Source organism: Moschus berezovskii, chromosome 27 (assembly GCF_049115385.1).
Source record: "Moschus berezovskii isolate FMDL1 chromosome 27, NW_MosBer_1.0, whole genome shotgun sequence".
Lineage (NCBI taxonomy): Eukaryota > Metazoa > Chordata > Mammalia > Artiodactyla > Moschidae > Moschus > Moschus berezovskii.
The window spans coordinates 13,557,334-13,570,929 of record NC_142486.1 but is presented as its reverse complement, the minus strand read 5'-3'; the positions used below and the strand labels follow the sequence as shown (position 1 = coordinate 13,570,929).

General features: G+C 43.7%; 1 protein-coding gene across 1 annotated transcript in view; it reads left to right on the top strand.

Annotated features, from left to right (window-relative positions):
- CALN1 (calneuron 1) overlaps nt 1-13,596 on the top strand; it is a 453,922-nt gene that overhangs the window by 85,247 nt on the left and 355,079 nt on the right. Inside the window, exon 2 of the mRNA XM_088832959.1 lies at nt 9,448-9,568. Within this exon, the coding sequence (XP_088689085.1) occupies nt 9,448-9,568 (121 nt within the window). The remainder of the gene's footprint in view (nt 1-9,447; nt 9,569-13,596) is intronic.

Here is a 13,596-nt window from a genome sequence, read left to right as displayed (position 1 = left end):
TGTTCCTGCCCGCAGAGTGAAATCACACCTGGAAACTGTTTACTGCTAGCGACAGAGAAGCACCAAAAAGAAGATTAGTGCCTTAAGAAAGAAAATATTAAAAGGACAGAGAATAAAGATTATAATGAAAGATTTACTCTCAGTGATAAATAAAAGATGGATTTATAAAAGAAACATTACACTTCTAGAAATGGAAAACATCATCATTTACATGAAAACTGAGCAGACAGGTTAAACTGTGAGTTGAGTTACAACTGAGTAAAAGAATGTGAATGTAAAAATAATTTTGAAGAAATTGCTTATAACATAGATACACAGATTTAAAAAATGAAAATTTAAAAAAACTTTTAAAAGAAACTTGGAAGATACAGTATCAGTTAAGGTTTAATTCAAGGGCCAGTATAGTTCAAGGACTGGGTATTTTAAGAAGGAAGGGATTTAATACAGGGAATTTGATGCTTACAAAATTGTTGAAGGCCTCAAGGACTGGATTTTGGATGAGTCTCCAGAATGACTCCCAGAATAGTTCAGATCAACACTCTAGGAGGCTTACCACCACTGAGACCCCACTGGCATATGCTTCTTGTTCCCAAAACTTCCTCTTGGCCCCCCAAAAGCTGGAGGATGAACTTGAAGTTCATCCTAGGATTCAGAAAACATTGCTTTTCTGCCAACACCTTGATCACTCCTTCATCGCCAGGAAACTAGACAGTGGACAGAGGAACTGTCACTGTTGCAAGAAAGCATCATGTTTGCATGACTTTTCTTGTCTGTAGAAACAGCCGGAAATGGTCAGGAAAAAGACCGTCATCCAGTGGTGTGCTGGAGTCAGCTCATACCAGCCCATGAAAGCCCCAACTGGTGAAGCTGGTGGCACTGGTGCCAGGGGTGTGGATCTTGTTAAATGTTCAGGAATTTTATGAGCCAGTTATTAAACATGGCTATGCTTAAAGGCATGATAAGAGAAATATAAACTTAAATTCTCAGATGAAGTATAGACTTACAATGAAATAAAGAAATGAAATGGCCAAAAACCGTATTAAAAAGATGCCTGAACTAGCAGTCAAGGAAATCTAGTTAAGAAAAATGAAACGGTCTGCTTATACTCAGTGTCAGCAAGGCTCTGGGGGAAATAGACATGCTGATAGGTTAATGGTGGGTCTGTAAATTGTCGAAACTATGATGATGGTTTTAAAAGATGTCTACAAATCCTCTGATACTCCATCTTTCAAAAGATAGAGCCTAATTTCCTTCCTCATGAGTGTGGGCTTCACTTAGCATCTTGCTTCTAATGAATAGAACGTGTTGAAAGTGACTGTGTGATTTCTGAGACCAGTTCATAAAAGCGCCCTTCTCCTGTGTCTTGGAACACCTGCTGGGGGAAGCCAGCTGTCCTGTCATAAGAACACCCAAACAGCCCTCTGGAGAGTCCCCTGATGTCGTGAACAGCCATGTGAGTGCCGTCTTGGGGGTGGATCCCACAGCTCCAGGCATACCTTCTGATGGTGGTAACCCTGGTCAATGTCTTAACTGCAACTTCATAAGACCATCTGAGCCAGAACCACCCAGAGAAGCAATTCCTGATTCCTGACCCATGGAAGCTGTGAGATAATAGATATTTGCTGTTTTTTTAAGCGACTAAGTTCAAGGGTAAGTTGTTATATAGCGATAGACAACTAAGCCGACCACTTTGGAGAGCACTTTGGAAAAATGCTGTAATATTTGATCTAGGTATGCAGGCTGGAGAAATTTCCCCAAGTATATGCAGAGAGACACACATGAGGATGTTCACTGCAGAATGTTTTTCTTTCAGTTGGATAGTAGATAAATAAATTGCAATATGGAAAGCTATGGCACAGTTAAAAGTAAATTAGGTATGTGTATATGGATTTGGCTAAGTCCCTAAGCTCTAAGATAGTTTGAAATGTGCACATTGCAAGAGCATATGTATACTGTGATATTATTTATGTAAATTGAAAGATATATACAGCAACACTGTGTGTCTGTGTGTGTATGTTACTCAGTTGTGTCCAGCACTTTGCAGCACCATGGACTGTAGCCTGCCCAGGCTCCTCTGTCTGTGGAATTCTCCAGGCAAGAATACTAGAATGGGTTGTCATTTCCTTCTCCAGAGGATCTTTCCAGAGATCGAACCTGGGTCTCCAGCATTGAAGGCAGATTCTTTACTGTCTGAGCCACTGGGGAAGCTCAGAGCAATACTAGAATATATTCTATATAATTACACCCAAATGTAGGAAAATTTAAAACCATGAGCCAGAAGGATACATTCTGCCTCCAGAATAGGGTTGTTGCAGCAGAGTGAAGGAAGTGAAGAAATACAGTAGTTGGGCAGGGCTTCAGTATAAGATATTTCTAAAAAGAAATCTAAAGCAAGTGAGGAAAGATATTAGCCTGTATTCAGTCTGGGTGGTGGGGCCATGGCTCATTATATTATTTGCTGCATATTCTGTTTATTTGAAATATTCTTTGTTGCCATTAATGTAGATTTTCATTCTGGTGCTATTTTTGGATTTCTCCTTTGCTTTGTGAAGACCTGCACCTTTTCCAAATCAGCTTGCCTCTTAGCAAGCTGTCTTCTCTTTCTGACTTGATATCTCCTCACTGTACTCTGAGATTTCCTCATGAATTTGCGTTCTTATTCTTATTTCACAGGCACCCTGCTTTCTTACTTATTTTTAAGGATGTAACCAGAAACTTATTGTCTTCTTTCTTGTATCATACTGTTGTTGACAGTCTGCTTTTGGCTGTACATCTTCTTGAAAGCGCTTCCTCCTCTAATGATGCAGAACTTTTATTTAGCCCCTCACGTTGGTGTTTTCTGCTTACTCATTCCTGTCTGATTTGAGCTGTGTCCAAACCCTCCTTGCCAATTGGCCTGCCCCTGCAGGATCTTTACAAGAGAACACAATTGTTTTGTAAGTACTTAGCCAAACGCTCCGCTGGCATCCATCTAGTGCATTTTTGCTGGAGTAAGAAGGGATCTTCTTGTCCCTGTAACTTAACTCTTGGACTCTGAGGAGAAGACATGCATTTCTAGGGTATCTGAGGTTTTCTGCAGTTCTTCCTTAATCAAAAGCAATACAGGAAAAGCCTACAGCAAATTTCACATCTTCACGTGCAGGGCCCATGCCTCAAACCCTTCTGTTCCTAGCCGTATTGCAGACTGGGAGGGATGATCTCTGCCTAGCCATAGGACGGGGATTGTTGCTTCCCGGTGGTGCTAAGGACCGAAGGAACTGGATCCAGGGACTCTGTGGGAGAGGGTGAGGGTGGGATGATTTGGGAGAATGGCATTGAAACACGTATGTTGTCATGTAAAACGAATCACTAGTTCAGGGTCAATGCATGTTATAGGATGCTCGGAGCTGGCATGCGGGGATGACCCAAAGGGAGGATAAAGGGAGGAGGGAGGTGGGAGGGGGGTTCAGGAGGGGGAACTTATGTAAACCCCGGGGCGAATTCATGTCAATGTATGGCAAAACCAACCAATATAATATTGTAAAATAATTTGCCTCCAATAAAAAATAAATTAATTACTAAAAAAAAAAAAAAAAGCAGTTCCAGCATGGTCAGTTTGAGAAGCACTTCTCTCTAAACTACTTTAAGTTGCACTTTGAGAAAATTTTGGAAAGAAGTTCAAGTGCATTTCTCTAGATGTCTGTCTTCTTCTCTCTCTCTGTAGCCCATTACCAGCAATTGATGAAACAAAGTAGTTCAGAGAGAATTACTTCTCAAACTAAACTATTTGTGGGGAGGGACAAGTGTTTTGTCTTTTTGGTTTCTTTTTTTTTTTTCCATTTTTTGTTTAATGCTTCCGTCCTTGGCAGACTGATTTCTGTAAAATGCAGAAAGCATGACTTAGTGGAAAAATAAAGTAAAAAAACAGAGATATAAAAAAAATCAAGCCCACTGTTCACATGCTTAGGTATTCGGACAGTGCTCCAAATTGGTATAAAAATTTCAATGCTTTCATTCAGTTCTTTTCCTTATCTCATTGCAGACAAGCAGCAAATAATATTCAGTTGGCAGTGGTCCACACACTACACTTTGAGTAGTGCTGCTTCAGAGGCCCTGCAGAATTATGTCCTGGAATACTCTCTATCCAGAATAATAATATCAGCCTACAGCAATGTGCCTGGGTCTTCGGTACTGCAGAGGAAAAAAAAAGGAAGTTATATTATTCTACATTTTTTTCAGAGAAATATAACCAATAGAATATATATATACACACACACATAGAAAGAAGTTTATTGTAAGGAACTGCTCTGGTGAGCCAGAGACCCAAGAGAGCTGTTGGTGTAAGCTCCAGCCTAAGCCCAAGTCCACAGGCAAGAGAAGACCAGTGTCTTAGCTCAAAACAATTCAGACAGAAAGAACAAGTTTTCCTTTACTTTTCCTTTCTGTTCTATTCAGACCTCTAACAGATTGGATCAGACCCAACCACCTTGTGGAGGGCAGTCTTCTTTACTCAGACCGCCAATTTAAATGTTAATCTCACACCAAAACACTCTCACGGACATACCCAAAATAACGTTTAACCAAATATCTGGGCACCCTGTGATCCAGTCAAGGTGACACAAAATTAACTGTTGCTGAAGAGCATCATCTCAAGGCAAGGGGAGGCTCTTTAATTTGTTACTTTGCCAAGAACTGTACCAGTTCCTCAACCCTGAAAACAGGAACTTCTTTTGTTTTTAACCTCCTGACAACTCATCTTTGAAATGACCGTGGAGCCTGGTGGTACCCAGGAAATAATCTCTTTTTCATCCCTGGTGCTTTTCATTCAAATAGCCCCCTCCTCCTGATACAGGCAGGCTTACCTGGTGACTCAGATGGCAAAGAATCTGCCTGCAATGTGGGAGACCTGGGTTCACACTCTGGGTCAGGAAGATACCCTGGAGAAGGGAATGGCAACCCACTCCATTATTCTTGCCTGGGGAACCCCGTGGACAGAGGAGCCTGGTGGACTGCAGTTGATGGGGTTACAAAGAATTGGAGACAAGTGAGCGACTAAGCAGGAGCAGAGGCTGATACAGTCAGCTGCTTGCGGACACTGCTCACCGCTGGGGCCCCCTAGTGCTCTGTTGTATACACACTGAATTGCTTGGCACATCCATGACGCGCAATGCCAGCCAGCTTCTCTCTGGAACTCACCCTTGGCCAGGTTCTTCTCTATCCGCCTTCAAAAGCCAGCGTGTTTTATCTTCCGCCTGACATATCGTGACCTTCTTCTGCCCCACATCCCACTTCATGTAATCCTTAGCAAATAATTACTGATGATGTTTATTGAGAACGTTTCTGATGCTAAGTCAAGTGCTTTCTGTATCTTATCTTATTTCATGGTTACAAAAATCCTATGCAGTATGTGTCAAACCCTCAGTTTTACAGAGGAGAAGGCTGAGGCTTACAGAGGTTAATTTATTTACCTACATGGCTAATCTGTGCAGAGCTAGGATTTAAATCTAACACTGCTTTTGACCAGATAGTCCTGTTTCGTAGCCAGGAAACTATACAAATTCACAGAAAATACAGAAAAAAATGTTCACATGATAAAGTCACTTAATAGTTCTCAATGAGTAAAATATTTAAAAATATATATGAGGATACATCTCTAAGCTTTAGTTCAGGATCACATCTGTCTTTGCTGATGAACTGATATGTTTCCCTTCCATAGCCAAACAGAGACCCTTAAAAGCCTGGATTTCCCCAGGTGGCTTGGGGTGAAATTTAGTCTTTAATTGCAGCGGCTGTTTTTAGCTTACTTGGGATAATGTTCTTCCCTTTCTTGAACATGACTTTATTTATCTCTACGGATGGCTCAATTGCACGTGTTTCCTTTCCCACTAGACTTTGAGCATTTTGGGTGAATGAACTGAATATGTACCTAATTTTGTAGACTGCTTTTTCCAGAAGCAAATTATGTTGGTCTATCGAGTGGGACTCAGTTGCGACCAGTTTTCTCTGCAGAATACTCAGCATTTCTTCTGCAGCTGAATGTGGCTTGGACACGTGTGTTTGAGTATAACCTTGTTACGGCAGCTGTAAAAATGCGTGTGGTGGGGCCAGAGCTTCAGACAACCAAGTAGAAGGTGATCATGGGAAGATGTTTACAAAATACTGAGACACTGGAGTCATGAGAGGTGGCGTGGGAAGAAATGCCTTCCGTGCCTTACTGACCTCAGTGGGGCCTCCTTCCAGGTGGCAAAATTAGAGATCAGTGTGGGCGCTTTCCCATGTTTATGAAGGATTTAAACGATGGTTAAAACAACAGATTGACTGGGTCCTGGGGCCAGTGCTGAGAGGGACGCTGAAACCACACAGGAAATGTTAGCCAGGATGGACGCATCACTCCCTGGACCATGGGACTCAGTGTAGGCTGAAATGACCATGGTGGTACTTGGTGCCCCAAATCAGGGCTAGCCATAGGAAAGGGAGAGTGGGCCTACTTTGTGCATCTGATTCTCATCTTTAAACCTGTTTGGTCTGGAATTTAACTTTGAGAAAAGAGGTGATAGTAATTGAAGTCTTCCAAAGAAAGATTCTTTAAAAAATTTTTTTGTTATTTTTATTATTTTTAAATTTTATTTATTTGTTTGCACTGGGTCTTCATTGTGGCACGCGGGATCTTTTGTTGTGGCATGTGGGATCTAGTTCCCTGACCAGGGATGGAACCCAGACCCCCTGCATTGGGAGCTCGGTGTCTTAGCCACTGGACCACCAGGGAAGTCACCCAAAGAAAGATTCTTGCCTGTTTATGTATAAGGATAGATTTGGCTGGGAGGGGGAAAGTCTGACTTATAATTAGCTGAAGATGTGCCCCTTACAATTGTCAAAGGCTTGCATACTCTCTGATTCCTTCCTGTCACTTGCAATCGGCCCATGGATGGAAGGATGTTAGCCGTGGAAAGAGTTAAGGGTGCACTGGAAGCTGGTGGCTGGCTCCAGCCTCAGCCATGTGTCTGTTTTACTTTTCAGGGCCCAGAACATTTGTGAGAATCGTCCCAGTTGTTGTGATGAGAGAAAAGTACCTTTGATAGAAATAGAGAAATCAGGAAGTGTGGCCTATTTTTTAGGAAGATAATTAATTCATTTTTCGACATCTTAAGTTTGAAATGAGGGTTTGACATCCGGGTGGAAATGTCTGGTGGAGAGCTGAGGTTGCTTAGTTGAAAGAGTGCTTAGGAGGCTTGTGTTCTAGAATGGATTCTTCCACTCAACCGGCTTCCTGCTCTTGGTCAAGCCCTGTAGCTCTTAGGGGTCTCATGGGTTGATCTCTAAGTCAGTAGCTCTCAGTCCATTCAGGAGTATGCTGGAGTGGGTTCTAGTCAGGAGGGAGAGGGAGGAAGGGGCATCCTGCTGGCCTGTCACTCAGGCCTGTAGTGTCACAGGGAAAAGAAGACAGCACCCTCCCCCCACAGCATCCATCATCAGGGACAGTTGATTGTCATGAGTGTGACTTGAGGGACACAAGGTTTGGGAGCCCGGAAGCCCTGAACAGTCATCCCTAGAGACTGGCCTTCTGTCAGCTGTCTCTTTCTGTAATTTACACCTTGTTGCTCAGCAGTGCCTTAAGGGGCTGCTAGGACCACTCCTGCTTAACACACAGATGCAAATTGTAATGCCCAGAGGGACTCTACAAGGGACTCACATGGAGAATGATCAGTGTGTGGGAGACGGCACAGGGCCATTTCTCTCCCATAGAACCCCTGGCAAGGGAGGCCTCAACCTCTGCTTGCATGCCCCCAGTGGTGGGGGGGATCACCCTTCCTGTGTCCCTGTTCACCTTCCTGGAGCTCTGTTAAAAGGCTGTTCTCTACCTGCACCCTAGAATTGACTCCTGATCCTTCTGCCTGTTTCCTAATTCCACCCAGAGGTTTCTCTATCCTCTTAGCCCCTTTTGCAGATGGGGAAGCAGAACCAGATATGCGCCACGACTCACTTACTATAACAGAACTTGCTCTTTTCACTGTGGGGAAACTCAACTTTCTCTCTCTCTTTCTTATCCATTATGGTTTATTACAGGATATTGAACATAGTCCCTTGTGTTACACAGAGGGACTTTATTGTTTATGTATTCTAAATGTAGTAGCTTGCATCCACCACCCCAAACTCCCAGGCAAACTCTTCCCTGCTTCCCCTACCCCTTGGCAACCACAAGTCTGTTCTTGTGTCTGTGAGTCTGTTTTGTAAATAAGTTCATCTGTGTCGTATTTTAGATCCACATATGTGACATCATTTGATGTTTGTCTTTCTCTGTCTTCACTTACTTTGATAATCACTGGGTCCATCCATGTTGTTGCAAATAGCATTATTGCATTCTTTCTAATGGCTGAGTAGTATTCCATTGTGTGTGTGTATCTCTCTCTCTCACACACATCTTTACCCTTTCATCTCTTGATGGACATTTAGGTTGTTGCCATATTTCAGCTATTGTGAATAGTGCCACTGTAAACACAGGGGTGGCTATATCTTTTTGAATTAGAGTTTTGTTTGGATATATGCCCAGGAGTGGGATTGCTGGATCATTTGCCAACTCTGTTTTCAGTTGTTTGAGGAACCTCCATGTTGTGAGAGACCCAACTTTCTAACTGTATCTCTCATCCCTCCCTTTCATCTTAGTCTGGAGCCTTTGGCCCCCTTGCACTGGTCGGAATTTCACACCCCCAGGGGTAGCGCTCTGGGCCGAGGACCCCAGAGGGTTTGTTAGTCTGGTCTAAGGGGGTGCTTTCATTTCCTGTGGGAGTCCTGGCAGCTGCTTCGTTCTGAGACACCTTGAGATGCTGCCCACCTTTCCAGCAGGTCAGGTGTGGTTGGCATCTCAGAGGGCTGTGCTCATGAGCCACTCGTGCTATAGGCACAGGGCCGCTTCTCAGAGGTGCAGGCTGTTGTCTGTGTTCACTCAGAGCCTGGCATGTCCGACCTGCTTTGAGTGCAGTATAAGTGCAATACCTGCTTTACTTGGGGAAAATGAAACACTTGGATTTCTATACAGTCATAGCTAGGACATCTGGTCCCTGGATACACTCACATTTCTAGGGTGTTCAATCCTTTCTTATGAGGACAGAAAAAGGGTTTATCAGGCCAAAGAAAGGAGCAAGTGCATCCTTGTTTGCATGGAGAGACAGCTGGTTGATGCCAGGGTATCCCACAGTCTGCCAGAACCCCATGGCTTAAGTTCATTATTAAATGGGGAAAATGAAGTAAGACGTACAGTGAAGGAAAGGACAGAATTTGGGGGCATTTGGGAATCGTTCCGGCCATGGGGACCCTGGTACTCTCTGACTTTCCCTCTACCAATGTTATTGTTGTTTAAAAAAATACCCCTGGCCTTCCGAACACCGGGATGGTCCTTCAGGGAAGGAAAAGAGGAATGGATGATGATGTCTTTCTCTCCCCCTCTACCTCCCGTCTCTCGTGAGCAGGGAGAAGATGCCTTTTCACCATGTGACCGCTGGCCTGTTGTACAAGGGGAATTACCTCAACCGGTCTCTCTCTGCTGGCAGCGACAGCGAGCAGCTGGCTAACATCTCCGTGGAGGAGTTGGACGGTAAGGAGCCCTCCCCGCCTGGGAGGTTAGCCACCCAAGGGAGCCACCTGGGGCTCTCGCGCACCTAAGACCCTGGCCATCAGTTGTGGCCAAGTCTAACCATGATGCAGCAGGAGAGTTCAGCGATCACTTTTGCCCAGATGACTTCTTTGTGTGAGATGGACCTGGTGGCCTGAAAAATCTATGGTGAATGTTTTGGTTCCTTTGGATACCAACTGGGGAGACAGCCTTCAGCTCCCCACGTGTTATTTTCCAGTTGATGGAATCTCGATCGCCAATAGTGTGGCCCTGTTTCCCTCTTGTCCACGATGGGGCCCAGCTGTGGGGGAGATTGTAGCCCTGTTAATGACTGTCTCTTGACTTGAGGCCTTTGAATGGTGCTTTGAATCCTGTCCAGATCAGAATCATTTGAAATCTGTGTCCAGGTGGAAATAGCCAGCAATTATTTTGATTGCCTCTGTAACAGTGTAACCCTGCCTTAGGGTTGGGAACGAACCAGAGAACATGGTGACTGAATTCATCCTGGGACAGTGCCCCCTCTGTAGCCCGGGGAAATCAACTCCTTAATTAAAAAATTAAAAAGAGGAAGAAAGAATTTTTTTTTTTAGGATAGAGAATTAGGTTGATTCGGCCAGATGTTTGCCTGGGTACTACATCTGCTGAGGCCAAGCCAGATCGGTTTCCCGTCTTGTTTCGGAATGCTGTTTTCCTGGTAACACACTGTTTTAAAACAAGAAGTTGAAATTTACTTTCTAAAATAAGGAAGTTAAAATTACCTCAGATGGCTCATATCTTTGCTTTTAAGTGTAATAGTCTGAACCAGTGCTCTTTCTCTTGGCACATTTCTTCCAAGGGAAAGGTGAGGAGTTTCAGTTCTGGGCCAGGGAAGCCAAACTTGCTTCACAATTGATCAGCAGGAGATGCAACCAGCAAGGACAGGGACATCGGATAGCTTTCTTGTTCTCGCCCATGTTGTTTGCTTACTTCTCGACAGTCATACCACGTTTTATTACGCTTTGCCTTATTGCACTTCTCAGATACTGCAGTTTTTTTTTTTTTTTAAACAAATCTGAGGTTTGTGACAACACTACATTGTCAGATGCTGGTTAACATTTTTTATTGCTAAAATGTTTTTTAATTAAGGTACGTACACTGTTTGGACATAATGCTATTACACACTTAATGGACTACACAATGTAGTGTAAACACAACTTTTTTAAAAAAGATATTTTATTTATTTGGCCGTTCCTTGTGGCCTGTGAGATCTGAGTTCCCCAGCCAGAGATTGAACCCATGCCTCCTGCATTGGAAGCGTGGAGTCTTAACCACTGGACCACTAAGGAAGTCCATAAACATAACTTTTACATGCACTGGGAAACTAAATGATTCAGTGATTCCCTTCATTGTGATATTATATAAGCTTTATTGCAATGTCCTGGAACTGAACTCATGGTATCTCCCAGGCCTCCCTGTAGAGGCTTGCTTATTTCCATGATGAAGCAGTGAAGCTCAGGGCCCAGTGGGCTGGGTTTGGGGGAGAGGCAGGTGGGGGTCAGAGGAAGGGGAGTGATGTGGCCAGAGCCAGGCTCCGCATGCCCAGAGCTGCTCAACTGTGGTCCGGACAGACTGAGGGCCAGAGAGGAAAGCTGTGCCTGCATGTCTCCTGGCCTTTAGTTGGCTAGAGGATATTCAGACAAGGACTTGGAAGCAAAAAATAGAGCCCTGATTGCCTCCAAAATGAGCCCATCCTGATGGCCACAAAGAAGACTGAGGCTGAGCTGTGGGTGTTTGGCAGGTTAGGTGAGGCCCAATCTTCCTTGTGTCCTGAGCAGGGGTCTGCTAGTGGTGAGCTGGGTAGTGCTGCATTGATGCGGGAGGGTGGGGTGCTGGTGTTTGTTTGAGTCGGTTCCCCCAGTTTCAGTCACCAGTTTGCAAGAGGGACCAAGAGCCTCCTGTGTATTTAGCCCCATGGAGCAGAAGCCATGAGACCTGGGCCGAAAGTCTGTGTGTTTCAAGTAACTCTCTCTCTCTTTTTAAAGTATAGTTGATTTACAATGTTGATTAGTTTCAGGTATACAGTAAAGTGATTCAGTTATACATACATATGTATCTATTTTTAAATATTCTTTTCCTTATAAGTTATTATGAAATATCAAATATAGTTCCCTGTGCTATAGAGTAGGTTCTTGTTGTCTGTCTGTTTTACATATTGTTGTTTATTCTCTCAAGTCATGTCCGACTCTTGTCTGACCCCATGGACTGTAGCCTGCCAGGCTCCTCTGTCTATGGGATTTCCCAGGCAAGAATACTGGAGTGGGTTGCCATTTGTAGTGTGTCTGAGTATTAATCTCAAACTCCTAATTTACCCTTCCCCTACCTTTCCCTTTTGGTAACCGTAGTTTGTTTTCTATGTCTGTGGTCTGTCTCTGTTTTATATACAAGTTCTTTTGTGTCATGGTTTTATTTCACATGTAGGTGATATCATATGATACTTGTCTTTGGATTACTTCGCTTAGCATCCATGTTGCTTCAAATGGCATTATGTTATTCTTTTTTATGACTAATATTCCACTATATATGTACCACATCTTCTTTATCCATTCATTAGGTGGTTTCCATGTCTTGGCTATTGTAAATAATGCTGCAGTGAACACTGGAGTGCCACCGTATTTTTTTGAATTATAGTTTTCTCTGGATATATGTCGAGGGGATGGGGGTCAGGGGTCCCTAGTTGAATAAAGCTGGACTTTATGGTGTGATGTCAGCTGGGGAAAATACTGTATTTGTCCTTTAGGAGGGTAATCCATACTCTGAGCCTGGAGAAAGGCCATTTATTTTCTGATGGAAGATTCCTTCTACTTATTTATTTATTTTTGCCAAGGTGAACCCTGAGTTATGACTGCTCACGCTTTGTTACAAGCATCTTGGGGCTGTGGCAGGGCTGTGAAGATGTGTTCTGCGTGTAGAGCAGGTGCTCTGTGTTGGCTTGCATCAGTTCAGAGGACCGCAGGTTGGTTTTTAGGGAAACTGCCGTTTCTGAGACGGTGTCTGTTTGCTGTTCTCTTGGGACTGCCTTGTGTCAGATGAGCCCTAACATCCTACTGTTTGGGGGTCACTCGTTTATCCCTGAAGAACACAGGGTGTTGCACAGGGAGTTGATGTGTTGGACGCTGGTGGATACTGAAGCATCCTCTGTGGCCCAGCCACGTTGGGCACAGATGTTAGTTGGGTGCCATCCCCACCCCGCCATAGCTACAGCCTCAGGCTTATGGATCACCAAGGGCAGGTTCCCTCACCTGGTCAGTGACTGTCACTGGGGATGGAGTGTCCCTTTCCTTCAGTGTAAGGAGCAAAGACACCCAGTCCATGAGAGGTTAGCCTCTGAGAACAGGGCCACTTGCCATGCAGGCTACCTCCCTCTGCCATTCACTCTGAGAAGTTTCCATTTCTTCCCTATAAACAAAGTTCAGGAGGAAATGATGCAAAGCTGCATCAATTGGTCAGACTGGAGTTGGAAATCACCCAGCAAGCTCAGCCATGATGATTTGGTTGAGATCTTAACGTTCAGTCATTCATTTGTGGTCATTCATACATTCATTCCTCGTCGCTCGCTCATGACAGGGGTGTTTACCCAAATGTTTTCTAGGTGGAGGAATATACAGAGAAGTATAGTATTTGTTGCCTGGTCCAAGGAGTGTACAGTCTACCCAGGGAGTTTATGTACATACAGAATTTATTAGTAGTATCTTGTGTTTTTAGACTGTGTCATGTGGAATTTTGTTAGACACATGAATTATAATATTTTAAAAGCGGTTTTCTCAGTGCTATTTATTGAATAATCTTGTGAGGCTGTCTTAAACTAAACTTGCTTCTTTCTGAAGTTTACTCATTTTCATGAATGTATGGTGTTCCGTTGTATATAAATATATTTCAGTTTCTGTATCTATTCCATTCAGGATGTATTTTGAGCTTGTTTTCAGTTTGGGATTGTTAGGATGTAGTTTAGCCTCCCCTTCTGTTGCAGCTGT